Raw genomic sequence first — 24,497 nt, 5'->3', positions numbered from 1 at the left:
GGACTTAACATCCATTTATTTTTATCTAGCATAAATTATTACACTTTTTCTTTTTCAATTTGGTGAAATAAGCTTGATGTGATTTAACATCCATTTATATCCCTATTTACCAGATTTGTGTTATATTTCATAAAATGTAAAGTTTGGATGAATTATTATATTATTACGTTAACATTAAAGGAGATTAGTTTATATTTTTTAAAATATCAAAATATTAAATTAAATATAACTGAATCTTAAAAGGGGTTAATTAGTATGTATATTTATCTAATCTTTGTATTTTAAAATGTGATTCATTATTCTTGAAATAAGTTATGCCAAAAGTAGCACCTATAAAGTGGTATGGGCAGGACCTCTTGCTACTGTAGTAAATGGTAATTATCACTATGTATGATTGTTAATTACATTGCATTAAAAAAAGTTATGCCACGCACTAATAATGAACGCATAAGTATATAATATAAAAAATAAAAATGGGACAAAATAAGAAAAATAAATTAAAGGCTGATATATCAGTAATTATTTTAAAATTTTCATAATATTTGTTATAAAAATGTATTAAAAATAAATATAGAGAATTCACTTTTTTAATTATTTAACATTAGTCAATTTTTATTGTAAAATTATTTTCTAAACACTTATTTTTTAAAAGATTTATATTTAAAATTTAAAATAGAAAATAGTTTCAAAATATTAGCTAATTAAACAAAATTATTAGCTCTCTAATTTGCAAAACAACCATTATTTATGTACATGCAATTACCCTATGCATACAGGCATAAACAATGATATATATTTGCACCACCATTTTAATCTCTTCTCTTTCATTATTTTATATAATATATGTGTGCGTGTGTGTATTCCTGTTTTTGGGAATATAGTTATACAAAGGAGAAACACAAGCAGCAGCATGCTTTCCAACACTACAGAAGAAAAAAGAGCTATTTTAATATTTTATTTTTTAATATTATAATTAGATGTCAAAATATAAATATCAATTTTTTTATATTTTTTAATGAATAATTTGACTGTAAAAAATTATTTTTTAATGTTGATATTTATTTGTTTTTAATTTATTTTATTATTTTTCTTTTTTTTAGATTTTATCAATTTTGACATCACACTGTTCTCAATTTGGGATCATACTATTTATTTTTTATCTTTAAAATTTTAATTTATTCTTTAATTTTAAGATTTCATCTCATTTTTTGTTAAAAATTTTTGTTGATAATATTTTATGATCAATAAGTATCACAATAAATAGTATTTTTGACGGTTAATAAGTATTATAGAAAATATATTCTCAAATTTTGTTAACAAATTATTTTTAATAGCCAATATTTATCAAAATAAGATTTAAACTTTTTTCACAATTATTTATATGTTAAAAATACTAATTTTGACAAAACTTTTATTAACATATTTTCATAGTTAAAATAATGTTAAAATTTATTTTTTTTGACAAATTTTAATTTTTTTTTACACATATAACCCTAAAAAATAATCTATATTATTGTAGTGGAAGTTAGGGAAATGAATTAGAAGTCATTTCTTGCCTCAAATGAAAGTTGGTTGAATCACAGAGTTCACTCAAACATAGTTGCCTCATTCATTAGATGATATTAGTCGTTATTAGTTATTATATATGTTAAATTATACAAACATTTTATATATAAAAATTTTATGCATATGTATATTAAAAAATAGCTATTAAATTTGTTATCATGTATTTATATATATGTAATATTAATTTATCTTTAATGTATATTATATACGAATTACTTATTTAATGATTAATTTTATATATAGGTAGCATTATTATTACAGATTTTTTAATTAGTATTGAATTTCTCGTTGGATTTAAAATTTTTAAATTATAATATCTATATCTATAATCTATACTATTAATATATAATGTTTATTATATTAAAATATATATCCACAAATTGATGGACCTTAATTATTATATTGATCATAAACCCTATCTATATCATTATCTATTTTAGTTTTCCTACATTAATTGATCATAGACCCTATCTATTTTAAATGTAACATATTCGATCTGTTTGATTTTCTTTTTCTCGGACTTTTTCTTCAAGAAAACCCTTTTTTCCTTTCAAATTAACAAATTTCCATTATTCCATATATAGATAGATAAATAAATAGAGATAGATAGATGATTAATCGTTAAGATTTAAAATTTGTCTCTGTATATCCTTTTTACTTATTCCAAATGTGTCCTGTAAACTGTCCTAGACCAAACAAACTTTACCTGTGCTAAATCATACTCTTTTAAATTATTTTTAAATGTTCAATTAAATCTTTTAAGTGTAATTTTATATTGATATTAACAAATATCTCTTCCCTTCCGATCCTTTCCCTAGATTAATGCACATTATTTATTTCATTGGGAGATTCTAACACTAGAGCAGGTGTATATACTTCATAAAGAAATGCATCACTGATTTTAGGTTGATTTACACATGCATAACTTTTGGTTAAGATTAGTACATTATATGTTATTAGAGATATAATTATTATGTGTTTTTTTATTAATTTAAATATTTAAGAATAGTCATATCATAATATAGTATCAGAATTTTTTGTAATCGAAATGTCTAAAATTTAATACTTATTATTATCTCCTTGAAAAAAATAGCATAAAATAATAAAAAAATATATACAAAAATTTAAATAAACCGAAAAAAGTTTCTTATTAAATTCGATTCAGGTTAAATATAATTCTAAAAGAAAAAATATTGCAGCATAAAGCCAAAAAAAAATGTCTATATAAAAATTTAAACAAATACAAAAGATATTCTTATTGGTATTAATTTAAAGTTTTTAGAAAAAACGGTAATATAACACTATAAAATGATAATATATAGTGATATGTTGAATTACGATGGCAAAATAAATAATTTTTTTATAACTGAATATGAGAAAATATAGAAATGATCATATGAATTAATCTCATAATAGAATCCTATAGCATGTCAATAATATAAGTGAGTTTAAGAATTATTGAGAAATATTTTGATTTTGATAAATATCGTTGATTAAAGTTTGATCCATAGCGTAAGGCTCGTGCAAAGTAGAATTAACTTTTTTTTTTCAAAAAAAAAATCAGAAGGAAAAAGCAAAATCTTCACTAACATATATCAAAAGAGCACTACTTTTTATGCTTTGTGTGATGCATTTTGCAAAAGAATAACTTTTTCTTTCTTTGATTTTCGCAAGCCCAACATTCTCATCTTCGGAAAGCAAGAAAAGGTTGCGGTACAAGGGTTCAAATTAATTAAAATATACATTATATAATAATAATAAAAATATTATTCATTAAATAATTAAATAATTAAGAAAAAGATAGATAAGCATCTCATCTTTAAACCTTAAAGATGTTGTTACTTTAGAATCGCTAAAAGATTGTTATCTTCACCACTTTAATCAAAACCCTTAGGCATAAGTATAGAATTTGTCGCTTATATGGCTTTTAAAAAGATAAGGTTTTCAAGAATTAATGTAATCAATGGTGAATAAAGGTGGGATTTTAATTATGAGAATGTCTATGAAACTAGCAATTTTATTAAATTATTTAATTAATAAAAAAATAAAATAAATAATTATATATTATTAGATATAATTTTATACTATTAAAAATATTAATGATAATTAATTAATGACTATAAATTATAAAATTGATTGACCTTTAGCACAATTTAAATTAATCGACTAATTAATGCACTTATTCATTTCAAGTAAATAATATTATTAATTTATTGTCAATACACTACAATAAACATGGAAGATAGCAGCGATTAATTAACAGCTGTTTATCAAATCGCAGTAAATTGATAAGATAGCAGCCATTATGATATTGGTTTGGGTTCTGCTACAAAAAGAGTTACAATAGCAGCGATTTGCTTTTCAACAGCAGCAAATCAAAACAAGAAGAGAGCCCTCTAAATACCCCGTCACTCACTCGACCAGAAGTCCAGAGTTCTGAAGTCTGAATCATTCTCCCTTATTCAGCCTTAGCGACCACCCACGCAGCACTACTATCGATCATCACTCTCCGGTCTCCATTAGAACCATAGAACCACCATCGTCTTCTTCTTCTTCTTCCACCCTCGCCAAACAACCATCTAATAGGTAATGTTTGTGGAACCGCTAAAATTTCGTTTTCGTTTTGCAGCGATTAAAAACTATCGCAAATTTTTAAAAAAATTGTCGCTATTCGACGTATCTCTTGTAGTGATAATAAATTTTAAAATAAAACATTAATTTGCGACGGATAAGTATATCCTATTGAGTTGGAGAATATCGTCAAATAAAAATATTAATTAATCCTATTATATATTTATATGCTCTTCCAACTTTTATTACTTGGTTCCCTTTTTCACTTTTTTGGCTATCTGTGAAAGAAGGAAGAAGCCTCCATCTTGGACTGTTTTTCTCTTTAATTTGTCTATGTTAATTTTTTTTCTTCAATTCAACTTTCTTCCCATTCACTTGCTTGATTAGTTGTCAATATGTTATTTGCTATCTAGCATAAAGTATTGTCATACTATATGCTTCGTATATATTAAAAGAAGAGCACACTATGTTTGTGTGGATGCTGAATCATTTCAATAATACTTAGATATATATGAGATGAGCTTCAATATATGTACTATTCATGTACCACTTAGTGTATGACATGTGTGAGAATATATATATTCTCTTAAATTATCTATACATATCCTCCCATTTTTTAAATAATGTAAATTTGAAGAGATCCTAATAGATGTATTTGACTTTTATTAGAAATTAGAACAATAATTAAGAATTGATCAAGAAAGTACCACTAGCCACTTTATTTTAACCAATTAGGTTTTTTTTACGTGTTTTATATTATACAATATTTTTTTTTACTGATTCGAATCCGTAATTTTTTAGATAAATATAAAAAAATTATTCCATTTAAATTATAATTTATTAGCATAACTAATAAAATTCAATTTTTATTCGGTCAATGATCATTAAGACCTATATAAATAAATGCAAGATACACATTTTTAGATTTAATTCTCATATTTTTTTTCTTTTTTACGTTTAAAATACTTAATTAGTCTTCCTAAAAATCAGTATATTTAAATTTAAAATAAAACACAATATAAATAAAAATAATAAATTTTAAACTATAAATTATATATTATAAATTTTAAATTCTAAACTCTATATTTGTAGTCTAACATTCTACTTTTTAATAGTGTCTGGTTGAATAATAATAATAATAGTAGTAGTATACTGATGATATGAAACATTAATTAACAATACTATCATATCATTATCTTCAGAGATTTGGTGAGAGAGATTTTAGGAATGAAAATCAAATTTTAATTTGAGTTGGAGATTAATTCTCTAAGATTAATATAATTGATTTTTTAGATTTAAAAATTGATTAAAGATTAAACAGTTATTGACTAAACAACATTTCTCGATATTAATACACTACAAGACACATACTCCTATTTATTAACTCTATATTATTGATACTGCTATGAGATATTTAGTGTTTACACACATGGTTTTAATTACATATTTACATTTATAAAAAAAATATAATTATTAAAAATATAACTTTTTATGTATTTCTTTTTATTTGTTTAATTAAATTTAAAAAAAATAATATCATGTCAATAATGTAACACATTATTGAACACATTATTCAATCTAAGTAAGAGTATGAAAAATATCCTAGATTAAAGGGAAGGTAATCAAGAATATGGTAAATGGAATCTGTTTTCCCTCAAAAGCAGGAAGACAAAGTTGGCACATGGTTGTATTATATATACTTAGATAACTCTAACAAGATAAAAAAATATACAAAATTAGAAGGAATAAATATGAAAAGTGGTTTCCCCTTTTACAACAAAGCTCTTTGCTTTTTTACACCCATTTGTGGCTGTTATTCAACCCTTGCTTCCACAGTTTACTTTAATACATGCATTTTTATTTTTATTTTTTTAGGACAATTTGGATGGTTCATATCATATCACTAACTATCATCACTTTTGCTTAAGAGTTAGAGAAAAATTATTTATTATTATTAATAACATAAATGGAAGCAAGTGCTAAGATATATATCTCTTAAAGTGACAAAGGATATTGGTGGAAAGGTTGACAAGTAGTTTGAAAAAATATTCCTAATTTGCTTCTTTTTTGCCACTAAGAAAAAAACTATATAGTTTAATTTTTTATGAAGTGGTTTTGAATTATTCCTTGTCAAATAATAACTAGGAAGAATCTAGTAGTTATCATAATCAAAAGCTATTTATTGGAACATTTTTATTTTTAATTACACGGAATATCGAATTTTTGTACTTATAATAGTTAAGAAAAATAATTTAAGACAATACAATACAAAATTAATTAAAGCTATGCAATTCAAAGTTTTTTTTTTTTTGAACATCTTTTTCTAAAATATCATTGCTTGCTGTGAAATTCCCATAAGAAAAAGCATAAGAATTAAAAAGAAAAAAGGATGAAATTTGGAGAGGCATATAGAATATGTGAGCTTCCTTAAGGTTCTTCTTTTGCCGTTAATTAAGACAAAAATGATAAAACCTTTTAGGCTTCTGGCATTATTCATTGAGTATAGCTTTTACAATTATATGTGCCATATATTCTTTCTTTATTGCGGCCTTTTACTTTTGCTATAGACCCAATAATTTGGACTTGAATTTGTGATTGCAAATAGGTAAAAAAAAAAAACAAAAATATGGATAATGCTAGATAGACAAAAAAAAAACAGCCAGAACTTGCTTTATTTAGGATTCATTAATTGTCGTAACAATTAATGAATGCTAAATAAGGCAAGTTACGACTGTTTTTGGCTGATTTTCTTTAGTTACCAAACATTTTCGTATCTTTTAAAGTATTATTTGACCTTATCTCAGTTCATCCAATAGAAAAATAAAATCAAGAATATATATACACTTCTAGAAGTGATCTTCTCTTTATTATTATTAATTTGTACACATTTGTTTCTTTGCCCTGACCATCACAATGCAATTAATATATATGTACATTGATTGAAATATAATTAATATAATGATATTGAATGTGTTTATATTTATATATATAAAGTTAGTTTAGGATAAGAGACACACTCATTATTATTAGGGCAAGCAAGACACTCTCCTATGTTTTTTTGGAGCCAATAACTCAATTCAATTGATTTTAATTTATTACTTTGGTTATCTTTTTTTTTTTCTTCTCCTTATGCTTTTAAGAGCCATCCTTGTGCTTCATCACTTTACTTTGGAAACTTTTTTTTTTTTTCTCTAACCACCATAAAATTTGATATATACCTAAATCACTTTTTGGAAGCCCTTATCATGTTACTTTCTCAAGATATGTCTTTCTAATTTGTTCAAATAATTGTGGCCGGTGCTCCTAAAAATTGCACATATCTATCTACCGCCACTTGTTCCTCATAAAGTTTTAAACATTTATTTTGACTTTAATTTGGTCTTACATTTTGTAAATGTAATTGTTCCGAACTGCTCATGGAGATTGGATTTAAAATGTTTCTGTCTATTCTTGAATAATATATATAGTTGAGGGAACATTATCTAATTATATAAAGAATTCTGATACCAAAATCAGTAGGTATATGAATAAAGAAGAATTAGAATTAAATTATTGTTTTGTTTAAAATACGGTTTTTCAAATTTAACAGAGAGATGTTGATTAAATTTCTATCAAAATCTCAATTTAAAAAGAAAGAGATACGACCTTTCTTTTAAAGAGTTCGACAAAATTATCGATTATAGATGTCGAATATTTTGCAATATAGTAATAAAAAATAATAACTTTATTATTATTGTTGGCACAATCATACCACTTGAAATGAAATTGAGAAGGGAAATGTTTGAAACTAGAAAATAAATTAGGAATTGGAAAATAAATGAACAAGCTAAGAATAGAAACTTAAAAGAAACTGACAAGAAAATTGGAAAATAAAATTAATAATAATAAAATAAATTCCAAATTATATGTATTTACACTATTATTCTCCGTAGTGTCAATATTATTAATAATAGAGTGTAGTCTATTGCACTATATTTTTATAGAGGTATTAGTAATTATTTTACATGATGCAAAGTTACTCCTCCTATTAGAGGTGAGTAGTGGAAGTGAATATTCATTTGAACTCAAATCGAATCAATTAAATTGGTTTGGGTCTGATCTGAATTAAATTAATAGTTTTTTTTAATAATTGATTCCGATAACAGTTTTGGAGTGCGAAATTCGAACTAATTCGTAGATCTGATTATGTATTAATTAAATAAAAAAAATAAAAATTTAAAAAATATATATGTCTTTTAATAATTTTAAATTTCTCTTTATTGCATTTTTGTATTTAATTTTTATTGTGTTTAGTGTTTAATATGTTTAGATTTTAATGTCTTTAGTATTTAATATGTTTTGATTTTAATGTGTTTATTTTTAAATATATTTGATGTTTAACATGTTCAGATTATTTCTATTGATTCTACATATTTATTGTATTTACAAAATTTTTAAGATATAAATTTTATTTTTTTTTTATGAATTTTTATTTTATCGGATATCCAATTACCTGAACTGAACCAATTTGTTCTTAATCGATTTAGTTTGATTCGAGTGTATACACAAAAAAACATAAATTCAAACTAAATCAAACTAATTACAATTCAATTAATTCAATTTTAATTTTACTTTAAATCCAAATCAATCCAATCCGTGTTCACCCCTATCTCCTACTTGCAGTAGATCCGCATGTAAAGAATATTTAGCTTGCTCTCCAATTCCTCTCGGACTACAGGTCAATGTATATGGGCCAAATAGGATTATTGTCATCTTAGTTTGGGTTTGTTATTTGGGTTATTTTCAAACTTGCTTCCTTTTGGAATGTAAATCCCTAACTTCAATTCGGATAAGAACAGTAATTATACATTTAGATAATTAATTTTACACTTTATACAATAATAAAAAAATGAATTCGGATAAGAACAATAATTATACATTTAGATAATTATTGTACACTTTATACAATAATAAATAAATGAATTGATTTAAAATTAGAATAAGTACTCTCTTTCTTTTTCTTTAAGATTTATCTAAAGAGTATGATCCTAAGAGTATTTTATTAAAATAGTGATGACATGAAAAATTTTGATTTTTCCAATATATATACATATATATAATGTATAAAAACGAACAAATTAATTTATTTTATATTTTCTATCAAAATATCCTTAATAAGTGTCAATGTTAATATTAATTTTTCCCCCCTTGGCAAGATTAATAGCTAAATTTTTTCACACACATGCAAACAATTTTTTTTAGAAATTCACGTACGTAAAGTTGATAATTGTTCAGATTGTTTAGATAAGATTTTGAGGTATATATAAACTTCAAATATAATTAGGTAAATGGAAAAATATCTAACTAATTGTTAGGATTTGGTTGAATTAGTCCCACATTACTTAGGATAGCAAATGGAGTGGGTGGCCTAGGCTATAAATATGAGGCTAAGTTCTCCATTTGTTTTTGCACCAGTCGGAAACACTTTAAGCTTGTATCTGATTTTTCTTTTTCTCTGTACTCTTTGATTAAAGAGTGTTGTGAGGTGTAATTAGATATTTGCTTTGAGAGAGTGTGGGTGTACTGGGGTGTCGGTGTTAGAGAGAAAGAAGTCTATGTGTTGTAACAATTTTTACATAGTGATATTCTCTAGCTGTCATTTGACAACAGCCGTAGTTTTTTCTCCGGTAATTAGAGTTTTCACGTTAAATTCTTATGTTGTGATTGTGTCTGTCAAAAATGTTTTTTTAAAGGGGAATGATGTCTTATTCCCAACACTAGTAATGCAAGGAGTGGAAGTAAATTGAGTTTTACTTATTTTGTTTTCTCAAAAAGAAAAGAATCAAATTAAAGCATGAAATGATTCCACGTGAAGTGAAGTGAAGAAGAGAATGCATCGAATACCAAGTTGTTGTTTTTGTTTCGTTTTTCAACAAATTAAAAGGCAGAGAGAGAGAGAGAGATTAAGACCCTTTGAGACCCACCAAAAGAAATTAAAAGGGTTATTGGCATCTACAAAAGACAACAATTTAGGATTGCATGGAGACAAAGTTTCCACACATATTTGAAGAACCCTTTCGCAGACTTTAAGAAAGGGAAGATGAATATATCGTTCTTTTGCTTCATGTCATTTTCCAAATCCTCCATTTTATACCCTTTACTACTCTCACAATATGTTCTCCCGCTCCAACCTTTTTTTTTCCTTTAAAAAAAAAAAAAGAAAAATCTTTGTGGGTGATTTCTACATGAAAGTAAGGAATTTTCAAGAAATTTTAATTTATTCTTGAAAATTTTTCATAAAAATATATTATTTATATATTTATTTGAAATTTTGAAATGTAATTTTTAATAATGATTTATTTTCAAGAATTATTTATAGTCAAAATTTAAAATTTGTATTTCTATCTCAAAAATTGGTGAGTAACAATTTTGTTAATTATCAAAGATTTATTGATATTGGAGTTACTTTGAAAAGAATTTACTACCATGAATATGTATAATGAAGAGACATATCTTATAATTTATTTTTGGAAATATAATTGAATGACAATGTAAATTATTCTAGAAACATTAAACTCTTTTTAAAGAAGAAAAAAACATGGTTGAGATTAGTATTATTCATTTCGAATAAATTATCATTTGTAGTCATGAAAGATACAAATGTACTTATATAAAAATAAAACAACAATTGTAATTATGGAAGATGGTATCTGTGTGCTAAAAATACCCGGACGTTGGTTACGCAATTAGTCTATTAGAATATTCTTAGTATATAGAAACCATCTTCAGTGATTACAATTGTTATTTTATTTTTATATAGGTACATTCGTTAGCGTTTATATATTTTATGAGTACAAATAATAATTTATTCCATTCATTTCTTAAAGTCACACATTATCACATTAAGAATATAATAAATAAAAGGAGAATTAGTAATAGTTTTCAAATGGAATGTATCAAGATATATAAATAATATAGTGGTAAGAAGAATATATAGGAATAATAATTAGTAGTAATATTCTAGTACGTGGTGTATACACACAAAGATGACAAATCTAGAGGTAGGATAAGGATTCTAAAATTTATTTACACTAGCTATTACAAATGCAATTATTTAAACGAATCAATAACAAAAGAGATTAATTTATATACACAATCAATATAAAATGAATAAATTTTTAAAAAATATATATCTTCATATAAATATTATTTAAGTATCAGATATATGTTACCACACAAATTCAAAATATATATATAGAAATTGGCATTACTAGGAGTAATATTGTTGATGTTTATCCTCAATTGGATATGCTTTTGATGAAGTTTATGATTATTTGAAAGTGATATATATGAAGATTGGAGGATCCAATGCAAGGTACTTTCATGTGCTGCTGTTTCAGATCTCCAAGTTATTTATTTGAACCATGCATTGAGAAAGATAGAGGGAGGTACCACCACTAATTAATAATAACTATACTACAACCATGCATATACATATATATTTTGCATTGCATGCATGCATGGGGAAGTGGTCTTTGATGGAGAAATTAAAGGAAGTGGTCAAAAGAGAATAACATGTGCTTCTAGCTTGTGGGGGTAGAATTGTAGAAAATTCAATAAATCAATCTTATATTATATCATATGAATAATATATGGAGATCTCCAAGGTCCCAATAATTCGGCTTTTTATGTTTGTTGGGTCATTTTCCTAAAGCGCATGTGTGTGTGGGTGCTAACAATGTGGAAAAAATAATAAAATTTTTATGAAGAAATATAGGAAATTAATTTTTTTTTATTTTTTATAAAAATTTTAATTTAAAATTTATGGTTTAAAATTCAGACTTTAGAATTATAAAAAATTGGCCGATATTAATTAAAAAAATTTAACTTCCTAACTTATTGATCAAGAGTTTATGAGCAAGTTGAGTTTTTGCAGTTTAGATATGCAACGGAAATGTGTTGTAGTAACTAACGGAAGTAACTAAATTAACCTCTTTTAACAGACTACTATATTAACCACTAACTAATCCATTATAACTAACTCTCCATCTTTATAACAGTTGCCACTTAATTTAAACGACAAGTATATATATCTTAGAATGTTTTGTAAAATTAACGTTCAACCAATATTTTTTTTTTTAGAGTCTAAGATAGTAGCATCATTTTTTTTGTTTGGGTCTTGAGATAGTAACATCCTTGACCATTTTTTTGGACGGGATTGAAAATTTATTTCTCCATGAAGAAGTTGCTTGAGAATTAAGATAGCTTTTGGGTCTGATCTGAGAGGCCTTGAGTTTCGTTTGGGTCAATAAATAGGCCTTAAGTCCACAAGCTCCATGTTATGCACTCTTTACTAGTTTGGATAAAAAGAAACAGTGATAAGCCCATAAAGCCCAAATAAAAATGTCAAATGGGCTTGCCATCTAACATAACTTTTTCCTAGTTTTATTCGTGTTGGGCTTCTTTCGGCTCCCTCCTTTGAATATAGTAATTAGCAATGATTAAGATGGAGGACTGTTACAATAATTTATTGGTCAGCGATAAATTTTTATCGAATTGAAAAATACGATAGAGAATATAAAAACAAAACAAAACTAATATGGAGCCTAAAAAAAAGAGACGGAGAACTGTTTAATCCATCTTATAGAAAAAAATGAAAAACTTGCACTTAGTCACATAAACTTGTAGCTAAGGCTTAGTTCAAGTGGTAAAACTTTGTGGCTCTTAATACGTTGTGTCTTAGAATTGAAAATTATTCAATCTACCTAAAAAAATAAAAATACACCCCACAAAAGCTTAGGTAAATAATAGATTGGTCAATAGAATACCAACAAGAAGGTTACAAGTAAACTTGGTAATTATCATTCTCCCCTATAAGTTCCTCACTAAACCCTACTTTAATATTTAGTGTTGCAATCAGAATCTAGTATACTCAACTAGACTTTAAAACCAAACTCGTTACTAAGGAAATCTAATAAATAGATTCTAGTATACCTATGTTTATGAGGACTATAATAGTTATATAAATATTATAGTTATTTTTTATATTTTAATAATATTTTTTCAAATAATAAAAAAATATAATTTTAATTTTAGCAATATTTTTTAAAATATAAACATCATAGTGTATATATATTTTTTCAGTTTAATGGTTTTTAAAATATTTTCAGTTATTAAAAAATTAAAAAAAAGGGGTAACATCATTGCAATAATAACACCCACATTTCCGAGAGAAAATTAAACATAAACATCGCTTTCCATCCAACTATCCATCTGCCACAATTAAAACCCCTTTAACCAGCATGACACCATGAATTATATATTTATATTATTACTAGAGTAAAGTTACTGATAATTATTTTCAATCAAAATCAAAATTATATATAACTATTTGGTCTGAACTAACGGTAATAACGTTATTTAACATCAACATAATTAATTCATTATATACAGAACTTATTAAAATCCTTAGTAGTATATATACATGTCCATATCAAAATTCATAGTATATATAAACTCACTAATAACAATATTGAAATGTATTCCTATACTAACAACTTTAAAACTTAAAAAGTTATCAGAATTGACTATTTTATTCTAATTAAACTAATAAACACATATATACTGTATGAATTTTGTTATCAAGTGAAAGAATTATAGATGAAGTAAATTTATATATATTTATTATCGTTACATACACATTAATTATTTTTTTTATCTTTTTCCAATTAAAATTTTCAGTTGCATATTTATAACAAGGTAGAAACTCACGTGCAATCGACTTCACGTGAAGTTAATACTTGAGAGCCGTTAGATGATTTGACTGATTTGACAAAATTTTCATTTAACGGCACTCAAATATCAACTCCACTTCACGTAAAATTCACCTTAGTTTTCACCTAATAACAAATCCTACTTGTGCTTACATGAAAGTTGAACTAACCATAGAAGGCGCAAATTTAATTTCTCTTTCAATTCCTCAAGCTATTATAATTATGTCTTTGAAACGTTACCGGAACACATTTATTTGAATGTTTTGCCTAAAAAAAAACACCATATCCCATTTCTCAATTAATTCTTTTTCTTTTCTTTTAACGAAAAGCAAACGTACACCTTAAAACACAAACACCAAAACCAAAGTAGAATCAAACTTCAAACACCAACGTTGTTGCTTTGATCTTGCTTGACCACTATGATGGGCCTAAACAACTTAGGAACCGCCGTTACCGTTGTCATCGCCGTCACACTAACCGCCCTCATGGTAGAGATCCTCTACTTCTTGTGGCGCCGCCGCCGTAGCTACCGCCCCCGCTCCCGTGTGGAGCCGCAGGAGCATTCCCTCCCAACCTCATCACCACCTTCTTCATCTTTTATTGCCGAAAGAGAACGTGAGCTTGAGCTTGAATTTGAACTCGAACAACAGGTAATAATTTATTGAAAAACTTTCAAGTAATAAATAATAATAATATTTTCATTATTTCTTCATTTTTTTTCTATGTACTTAAATAATTATAATTATTTATCAATATAGAAAATTTGTGTTTTAGTAATAATAGGCATGATTTTATTATGATTCTAAGCTATATGATATACACGAGAAAAAAAAAATTTGTATCATTTGTTTATAAAATAAATAAATAATATTATTAAATATAACTAGGATTATTTATATAGCATATTATTTATTTATTATTATTGTAGGTGATGAAGTACCAGTGTCACTATGGAATTTCAAGGGTGCTGTTCACAATAAAGGAAGAAGAAGAGAGAGAAGGCTTTGATTCTGAGAGTGGAGAGTGCAGTGCCGTCAAAACGGTGTCGTTGACTGAGGTGGTGGTGGTGGTAGACGACGGTGGTAATGGTGACTTGTTAGTGAATGAAACGACACCGTTTTCAACACCTTGTGCTTCCCCTCCTTATTTCACACCACATTCTTCACCGTTTCATGATTATTATTATAATAATAATGTTGCCAACAATGGATGAATCAAAATTATTCAAGCTTGCTCAAGTAAATATTTTTTTTTCCTTTTCGTTTATTTGTTTACTATTATCTATTGATTTAGAATGTTAATTATTAGAATGTTTATTATATTGCGGCAGTTTTGATTTCATAATAAATCTGTTAGAAACATTTTTATACATTATATAATGTATATGTATAGAGTTTTTTTTATGGAATATTTTATGCCATTTTCCATCATATATATAGACTTACACTTTAGATTAAAGATTTAAAATGAAATTATTTTTTTATTGAATAAATTATAAAACTATATATTATCTGAAATTAAAAATCTAATAGTATTTATTAGTATGAGACGATCCTTATTTTCTAAATTAATATTTAAGGTGTGTTATCTACTTAAATTTTACAATAACAAAATTTATAAATAAATTTAATGTATAATTTTACGTAACAACAACATATTTATTTATTTATGAATATTTTGAATCCATCTTTACCCTCACCCAAAAATGCTTCAAAGCCAACATTTCACTATCAAGATTATCGAGATGGCTTCAATCAGATTTTCACTTTTCAGATACTTGTAATATATAATTATATACCAATAGAAAAGAGAGTTTATATATATATATGGATCCCACAATATGAGGTTGTGAATTGTGGCAGAGTGATGGGGTCACTGGAAAAGGAGAATCTCGTGAAAAAGTTTCAATCTACTATAATTAGAGTAACCGTGTTTTGAATTTACTGATTCTATTGTATTGTATTTCACTCTAATGTCTATCAAATAAAAATAAAAATAAAAATTTACTGCCTAATTAATTCATTCATTAATTGTGGTTCGTATATGATAGGGCTGGCAATTCATACCATACATATACGGGTTTAGGATATACCCTATTCTACTCTACTCGCACTTCATATATAACATATATTTTATTAAAATTAGATATATAGTGAAGGAAGTGAGATTAAAATTAAATATATAGTGAAGGAAGTGAGAATTAAAATCACAATCTTTCTTATATAATGACTTACAATAAGTGAATAACCACTAAAATTAATTAATTAATTTAGTAATTTAGAGCATTAGTTTTTTATTTTTTATATTATTAATATGTATAAAATTCGAAATAATTGAATTTTATATTTACTTTGAAAAAATTTGATATTTCTGCAAGTATGATAGGGTAGGGTAGAATTTAGAATTTTAGGGTGTGAATAGAATTAAAGTTGAGAGATTCTCAATCCGCAGATAAGATATGATAGAATTTTAATAAAATTTTTAACCCACAAATAAAATTAGAGTAGGATCCAAACCCTCTCCTACCCTACCCATTGCCAGCCTACCAAGACGGTAACGAATATAAAATTTTAAGAGAAACGCATCTTATAAACTAAGGTTTTTATTTTAGGTGGTCTTGCGTTGTTTTTTTATATAAAATTTAGGATAAAATAATATTTTTATCTTACTATTTAGTTCAATTTTTAAATTTACTTTTAATGTCTCAAACCTTATTTTAGTTGGAGTCTCTTTATTTTTAATAAAAAAAACAACTCCTAACCCCAAAAAAATATAACAAAAAATAAAATTTTAAAAGAATTATATTTCAAAAACTAACTTAAGAAATTGAAATAATTATAAAAATCCAAAATGGTATGGTTGGTTATGATTGTGAGAGTTAATGGTGACACATACACAGAGCACTGCACTACTGAACAGTGAACAGTGAACACATTTAGCTTCTCATTCAATTCGTTGATCTTTATTAAAAGTCCCGTTCTCTTTTCCTTTTTTGTTCTTGTGTTTTCAAATGAGAATCCTTCTCTTCCTTCAACGAATACTTAATATTAATGCCATGTATGCAACGTTTTTCTATTCAAACTTCACACCTGAATAACACGCTTTGTTTTTATTAAATGTATATAATTCACTCCTCTTGATTGGTGTGACAAAATAAAGAAAAAAATTATATATATTAAAAATTAGATATTAAGTTAATTAGATATTTTCAAAATAATACATATAAATATATATTCCTTAATTTTAATGTATATAATTTTTTGATTTAGTATTGATATTATAACCCAAATAAAACTACTTAACTTCGTGCATTCCTTTGTATAAGATAGTATATAGCTAGTAATGTCATATTATCATGAAATTTAATTTTTATTTTGAGTAATTCAATAGTAAGAATTAAATTCTAAAGTTCTAATATTAAATAAAAAATTATTTTTTAAAAACTTTAAAATTTAAATTATTAGATAGAAACGCATAAAACATTTTATATCTTATATCTAATACATATAATGCCCCGGTTAAATTCATGCAGCACTTGGATTCTTTTTTTTTTGGTAAAACATAACATGGATTTTTTATTTTTTATTTTTGGGCACAGTTTTCTTGGTAAATCGCTGTGTTTGGAGGGAATTTTTTTTATTGGATCAAGCATTGTGATCTAAGAAGGAATTTATTTCTATTAAGCCCGTTTGTTTTTGTCAGTGGCCTCATTCAAGAATTCGTATGTTAATGAATCAAGAAATGGATCATTACATGACAAAAAAATAAAATTGGCAATGGATCATTAGCAATTGTAGATTTCAAAATAAATAAATAAATAATTGTTATTTGCCAAATCACCTATATGGTTTTGTACTATATTTTGTTATTTAATTTTCAAAAATAATATGATGGTCTTATTGTGTTTTTACAAAGTTGATGTTGTTGTTTAATCAAAATTGAGCTAACACTATCACATTTTATGTGCTTTTTTAAGTGTAAATTTGTGGGTTTTTTTTTTCCATTAGGGTAGAATCTAAGTTCCTGAGACGGTAAAATTAATTCAAGTTGCACATATGCTATTAATTTAACTCTTTGATAATTGCACAAAAAACCCTTCTAATAAATTTTCTTATATTTGTTAAAGGATTCAATGGCTATTGTCACAAAGTCACTATCAACTTTGCCAGCAATTTTCATTCCATTAACCTTCTTACACTGACATTGACCAAAATATTCCATCAAACTTATTTAAATATTGCCTAACCAGTCAACTACAACAATATAAGACATTCCATAGATCATTATCACCAATTTTAATTATTTATTTTAAAGGGTATTGTTGACAAGTACTTTTAAAACAATTAATAAAGATGTTACAAATAATTCTTTTTAATAGGAATTGCAAATTAAAAACAGAAATGCCTATACATGTTCATAGAATCTCATGTTCAATAGTTTCTCTTAAGTGACTCAAAGGTAGAAGTAGAACCAAGCAAAGTGCCATCTCAAATTCATTCAACACAACATAAATAGTTTACTTTTGCGAAGATGACCCACCATAAATTCTCCAAAAAGCTAATTGCAGAACCTAACATTGAATTAACCTTTGAAATGTAATTTGATAAGCATTTTTAATATATTAATTTAATCCATCAAGTTATTTCACATTATTATTTAGTACACAAAAATCAAACTATAATTTCAAAGAATTAATTAGACTTTAATATAATAATAAAATAAGAAAAAGCTCATGAAACATTTTCTATGAAAGAAAAAAAAAGTTGCTTTGGCAAGTCAAACAAAAAAGAAATAAAACTAAAAAGTATGAAAAAAAATAAAACAAAAATTCAACAAGAATATGACCAATTACTTAGGGTACCTCTAATCAAACTTCTAAATAGTATATATTCCAATTCTTATTTATCAAGAAGAAGACAAGATAATATGCCATGAAGTATTGAAATCAGATCATGGAACACAGTCACACACAATGAAAATAATACTAAAATATGTGAAATCAATAATAAAAGTTCCTCTCTAACTCTAGCATAACTCTCCAATCAAATATTCAAACTGAACTAATGTATCAACATAATAAAATTATTATATAAAAAACAAAAATTAAAAATTAAAAATTAAAAAAAGTGATAACAATAATAAAATTATTCGGGTCGGGTCTAAAATAACGATCTAATGATGAAACCACAACCACCGGTAACCCCAGTCACACGCGGTATCTTGAAACGCGCCGCCGTGCTCCGCCGTAAAAGTTCCATTCTTCGATCTCGTCATCAACGGAACCTTCAACACACAAATAGCCTTGGGTTTCACCTTCCCAGTTTTCATAAACCAAAACTTAAACCTCACTTTCATGAACACCTTCAAATCAATGCCATAAACACCAGATCCTCGTTCTTCCTCCACCTTGGATCCTTTATCCGATCCCAAAACCACCTCATTCTCACCCTTGAGAGTCGTCGCAACCACCGTCGTGTTCTTCGTTCCCTGAAAAAACGGTTGCATAGTGACGTTACCGAAGCCAACGTCGTGGTAGAATCCACGCGCCTCGATGTAGTCGTAGTAGATTCCCACGCGCTTGTTAGGGTTTCGGATCGTGAAGTTTAGCATGAGGTTGTAGTGGAGCGTGTTGTTGTTGGTGGCGGCGGCGTCGGAGGAGAAATTGAACTGAGTGAGGACGGCGTTGCTGACGTGGAACTTGACGAGATTTGGCCGCACGATGAAGTAGAGAAGAACGGCTACGATGATGAGAAGGATGAGAAGTGTGGTTAAGATCTTGCAGATGAGGCCGAAGATGCAGTCGAAAATGCAGCCGCAGCAGCAGCGGAAGATTCCGCAGCAGCAGCAGCAGTTGCTGCCGCCGCCATCGCCACGGTAGTGACGTTTGTGTTGCGGCGGAGGTATGGAAGGGCCGTAATATGCGCCGTTCAGTTGCGACATTGTTGAAAGTTGAAACTGAAAGTGAAACGAAAACGAAACGAAACGAAACGACGAGTCGTTTTGAAATTTGGTAAAGTGAAAAATGAGAAAGTGTGAGTGAGTGAGCGAGGGTTCAAAAAAAAATTGAATGAATATAAATAGTAAAGTGGAAGTGTGGAGAGAGAGAGAGGGGGGTGAGAACGTGTAGCGTGTGGGGAGTGGAAATCTGAAAAGCGCGTTACATTTTTTTAACTGATAAGGAAAATCTATTGAATTGAAACCGATCTTTACTAAGGTTAGAGGGTTTGGATTTGGAAGGCTAAGGAAAAGTTAGTAAAGTCACATAAATAAATTATATCATACAGACATTTCAATCTTTCACGCATATCATATTTTAGCTGTTTTAATTGAAATACTTGGAACTATAATATACTTCAAATGTTTTTTTATGTCATATATTTGGTACAAAATTAAAGTTCGAACAAATCGTGTTATTATTCCTGATATTATCATTTAAATCGACATATAATATTTTGTGATATTATTATTTGGGACTTAGGATTTTGATTTGGTAAAAAAAATAAGAATGAGAGTTTTCAAAGAGAAAGGATGAGTTTGAATAACATTACTAACACTTAAATTAGTCATAATCAGTTTTGTCAATGTTTCAATTTTTTATGATTAAAAATAATTATTTACTCTCAATATATTATTATATTGTATTATATGTAGTCGGGATTATGTGATACTAACTATTCGCATAATATTAATATGTTATTATTGAAAAATATATGATAAGTTTTGATGATAGAGTGAAAATTTAGAATTCAAATTAAGACATTTAAGAATTTATAAACCAATTGAAAACTAATTAATACTAAGTATTAATAAATACATTAGAATATATTTTTTTTGGTAATATTACAGAAATAAAATTAAAAATTATCTTATATAATATAATATTTATAATTTTATTATTATTTATTTAAAATTGTATAATTCTAGTGATAATTAATTAATACTAAACAAAATAATTTTTATTGTTTGAGCTAATTTTTTATTGTCTCGTAAATATTATTGTTATTTTGTACCATCGACAAAGTGTTGATCGAAAATATTTTTTATAAGAGTGAGTTGAATTGAATTAAGTCAAGTGTGGTTTCTCAAAAAGACACGCATATTAGTACGAAGTTAGAAGGTAATCAGCGTTGATTTGGGTTTCGATTGTTTTGTTGATCGAGTAAGCTAAATTGAGTAGGAGACTCGATTCGAGAATTCGAGTAAGGCCTTCGAAGAGCTGGTCGAATAGTTGTGGAAGCGGAAAAATTAGTAACTTCTATCACACGAAGAAAACACGGGAAATATCTACAATCACACAGCAGGAAGGTTACCAAGAGGGATTGCATTTTAAATATATAATTTTATTTAATTTTAATTAATTGTAACTTAATTGTCCGTTATGTAAGATATCCTATAAATACCAGGAAATTTTAAGGAATAACGGTTGAAACTTTTACTCGGAAATAACACTCAAGCATACTCACTAGGGGTGGCAAAACGGGTCGAGCCCGCCGGGCCGATCCGCAAAAACCCGCTAAAAAAGGCGGGTCGGGCTAGGATTTCGAACCCGTCAAATTAAAAAAATCCGTCAAACCCGCACCGCTAAATTGGCGGGTTTTGGCGGAGCGGGGCGGACCAATCCGCTGGGCCAAAGATTTTTATTTTTTTTAATTAAATAAAAGAGTGTTTACTATTATAAAATTAATAATTATAAAATTTTTAAACACTCTTTTTTTCATTTTTTGTTTTTATTCTTCTTTTAGTTATTAACTTTATTTATTTTATTTTACAATTTCGTATATATGCTCAAATTATGTGACTTATTTTTTAAAATAAAGATGATTTTATTGACAAATATTATTTTGAACAATTTTATTGAAGTTAAGAATTAAAAAAATAGTAAAAAAATTATGTTTACAATCGAATTATATTTTTTGTAGGGTTCCTTCCATCTTCTTCTTTCTTTCAATTTAGTTTTCTGTAAACTTGATATTTCAATTGATTTTATCTATTAAGTGTTATTTATTTTCTTTGTTTAATTTATCCTTCTGCATTTTATCACTTATGTCAAAGTCCTTTGGTCTAATTGAAGGCATTTTTATGGTTTTCTTTTATTTCGATGCGAACCTTTTCATTTAGCATGTATTTAGTTTTCGAAAACTTTAATTTTTAAATTTCATTTATCAATTTACAAACTCTTTTTTTTTCCAACACTTGTCTAATCGAAAACGCTTTGATGTACTTCTAAAAAACTAGTATTTACACAGAAGAGTATATTTCGTTTCCAGAACATTAAATATCGAACCACCATAAATTTACTAAAAAAATCGACAAAACGCATAATTTTTTTTATCATCTATCCATGATCAAATTACACCATATTAGACAGGATTTTTCGTAGTTAAAAGGAAAGAGTTAATTAATACATTTTTTTTGGTGACTTGTTAATTAATACATTTAGTAATTAGTATTAACACTTTTCTTATTTAAATTACATTTTTTTATTAGGAATAAATTTATAAGAAAAAAAATTAACACTAATTTTTTTTGGTCGATAAATTGGAGAATTTCCAATTCTAAATACTTCAATAAATTGGACAACTTCTAATTTTAAGTACATAACACACCCACACATTCCTCACATATTTTATCACATTTTTTTATGGATCTAAAAAGAAAAGGTATAGTGAGCCGTCTGAAAATTTAACATTCAGGTCCATTATAGTTTAGTAACCATTGAACCTGTTAATGGATAACCCGCTATACTCTTTCAAAATCAATAATGGGTCAATAGAGAGGTTCAACTTGACAGTCCAACTACTTAACCCGAAGATAAGTTGAAGGGTCATTCTTGGGAAAAAAAATGAGGTTACAAAATTGCAAATTTAAATCTTCTAAAATAAACAAAAATGATAATGTGATTTAGTAAAGAATTAATTACTATTAATTTTGTAACTTCTATAAAATATATATCTCGTTTTCTTAGTTTAAGAGTGATTTAACTTTTTATTTTACCAATTTACTAATTTCTTTAGTTTAGAGGATTTTAATCTCAAAATTGTTCTCTCTACGCATTTTTCTCAAGTCAATGTTATTATTTAAAAAAAAAACTGCAAAATATAAATAAGAAGTATATGTAAATATCAATTATGTTATGTATACATTAAAATTAGTTATTAAAGTCAATCACAAATATAAAATACATATTAAAATATAAATATATATTGAAAATAAACCAAATTAAACATATATTTATACACAAATATATTGATCACTAATTTTAATGATTGATTTTAGTGTATGACTAATATTTTTTGTAAAAATATATATTCATATATCCTTTCAGCAAGTCATGGCAAAAATGAAGTTTACCTACAATACTTAATCAATAATCAAAACATAATATAGTAATGTAGTAATCTACCATATCCACAAGAAAACTATAGGCAAATTATGAACCAATAAAAAATGATAATGTTCATATAAAAGTTACAACCTTAAACATCAAAAGAAGAAATAGAAACGAATCATGTAAAATTCTCAGAAATCAACCTCACACTTTGTAGGCTTAAACACCATCATTTTCCCCTTCTTATTATTATAACTGAAAGGAACCTTAATCCCACAGTTAGCCCTAGATTTATTAATCAAATTATTACCTATAACATCACCAATTCTAAACCTTATCAAAAAATAAATCTTCACATCAATTCCAAAAATACCCCTCTGATTATCCCCTTCAAAACCATCATCATCAAGCGCCACAAGCTTGTTCCCGGAGAAGACAACGCTCATGGGAACCCTTTCCTTTGTGTAAAGAAGGTACGAGAACCATGGCGCCGTCAAGGGCGTGGCGGCGGCAAACTCCGTCTCTTGATAGAGCGCGTGGCCACGCGCTTCGTCGAAGTAGATGGAAAGCTTGTTGTTGGGGTTGTGGACGGTGAAGTTGAGTACGAGGTTGTAGTGTAACACGGTGGTGGTGTTAAGGTAGTTGAATGTGGTGAGGTTGGCTTGGGTGACGTGGAAGGTGAAGGAGCGTGGTTGGAGGAGGATGTAGAGTACGAGGATTATGAGGAGTACGAGGACGATGATGGTGATTAGGAGGTACCATATGAGGCTGAAGCAGCACCAACAGCATCTTGTGGTGCGGTTGTGCCCGTGGCGGCGATGGTTTGCGGCGGTTGTCAATTGAGCTTCTTCTTTGTTGTTATCCTCCATAGCCTAAATTTGAGTTTAATTTTAATACTATAACTTTTGAAAAAAAAGTTCGCGGAATTTAATGAGATGTTGTGAAGTGAGAAAAGGGAGGAGTCTAAAAAGTTTGGTTTATTGATTGAAATTTTAGTGAGAAATAAGGAGATGATGATGAAGAGCTTCAAGTCGTTATACATCAAATGGGAGAATGCTTTGGAAGGAGGAATTGGTGTATTTTATTTATTTATAATTATTGGACGTATATTATATTGAAGACTTGAATTGAGTGTTTGTTTAGTTGCTATTAAATTGAAAAAAATAAGATTTTTTTTATTTTTTAATGTGTTTAGTAAATTTATAATAATAAAAATAAAAATAATAAAAAAATAAAAAATATTTTTTATATATATATTTTTTTAAAAATTTTAAAAAAGA

General features: G+C 26.8%; 3 protein-coding genes across 3 annotated transcripts; 1 reads left to right on the top strand and 2 right to left on the bottom strand.

Moving 5' to 3' along the window:
• The first annotated feature begins 14,155 nt into the window (after positions 1-14,155).
• LOC107476158 (uncharacterized) lies at positions 14,156-15,211 on the top strand. The gene is made up of 2 exons (XM_016095905.3): positions 14,156-14,539; positions 14,818-15,211. The coding sequence occupies exons 1-2, from the start codon at positions 14,309-14,311 to the stop codon at positions 15,100-15,102; spliced, it is 516 nt and encodes a 171-aa protein (XP_015951391.1). The 5' UTR covers positions 14,156-14,308; the 3' UTR covers positions 15,103-15,211.
• A 3,850-nt stretch (positions 15,212-19,061) lies between these two features.
• On the bottom strand, positions 19,062-19,829 carry LOC107476157 (NDR1/HIN1-like protein 3). Its single transcript, XM_016095904.3, has one exon. The coding sequence runs from the start codon at positions 19,827-19,829 to the stop codon at positions 19,062-19,064; it is 768 nt and encodes a 255-aa protein (XP_015951390.1).
• A 3,496-nt stretch (positions 19,830-23,325) lies between these two features.
• Positions 23,326-24,261, bottom strand: LOC107476359 (NDR1/HIN1-like protein 3). Its single transcript, XM_016096156.3, has one exon. It carries the CDS (start codon positions 24,084-24,086, stop codon positions 23,409-23,411), a length of 678 nt encoding a protein of 225 aa, XP_015951642.1. The 5' UTR covers positions 24,087-24,261; the 3' UTR covers positions 23,326-23,408.
• Between the last annotated feature and the right edge of the window lie 236 nt (positions 24,262-24,497).

The sequence above is a fragment of the Arachis duranensis genome, chromosome 2 (genome assembly GCF_000817695.3).
Source record: "Arachis duranensis cultivar V14167 chromosome 2, aradu.V14167.gnm2.J7QH, whole genome shotgun sequence".
NCBI classification, from domain to species: Eukaryota; Viridiplantae; Streptophyta; class Magnoliopsida; order Fabales; family Fabaceae; genus Arachis; species Arachis duranensis.
The sequence above is the reverse complement of the archived record's forward strand: the minus strand, read 5'-3'. Positions and strand labels throughout refer to the sequence as shown.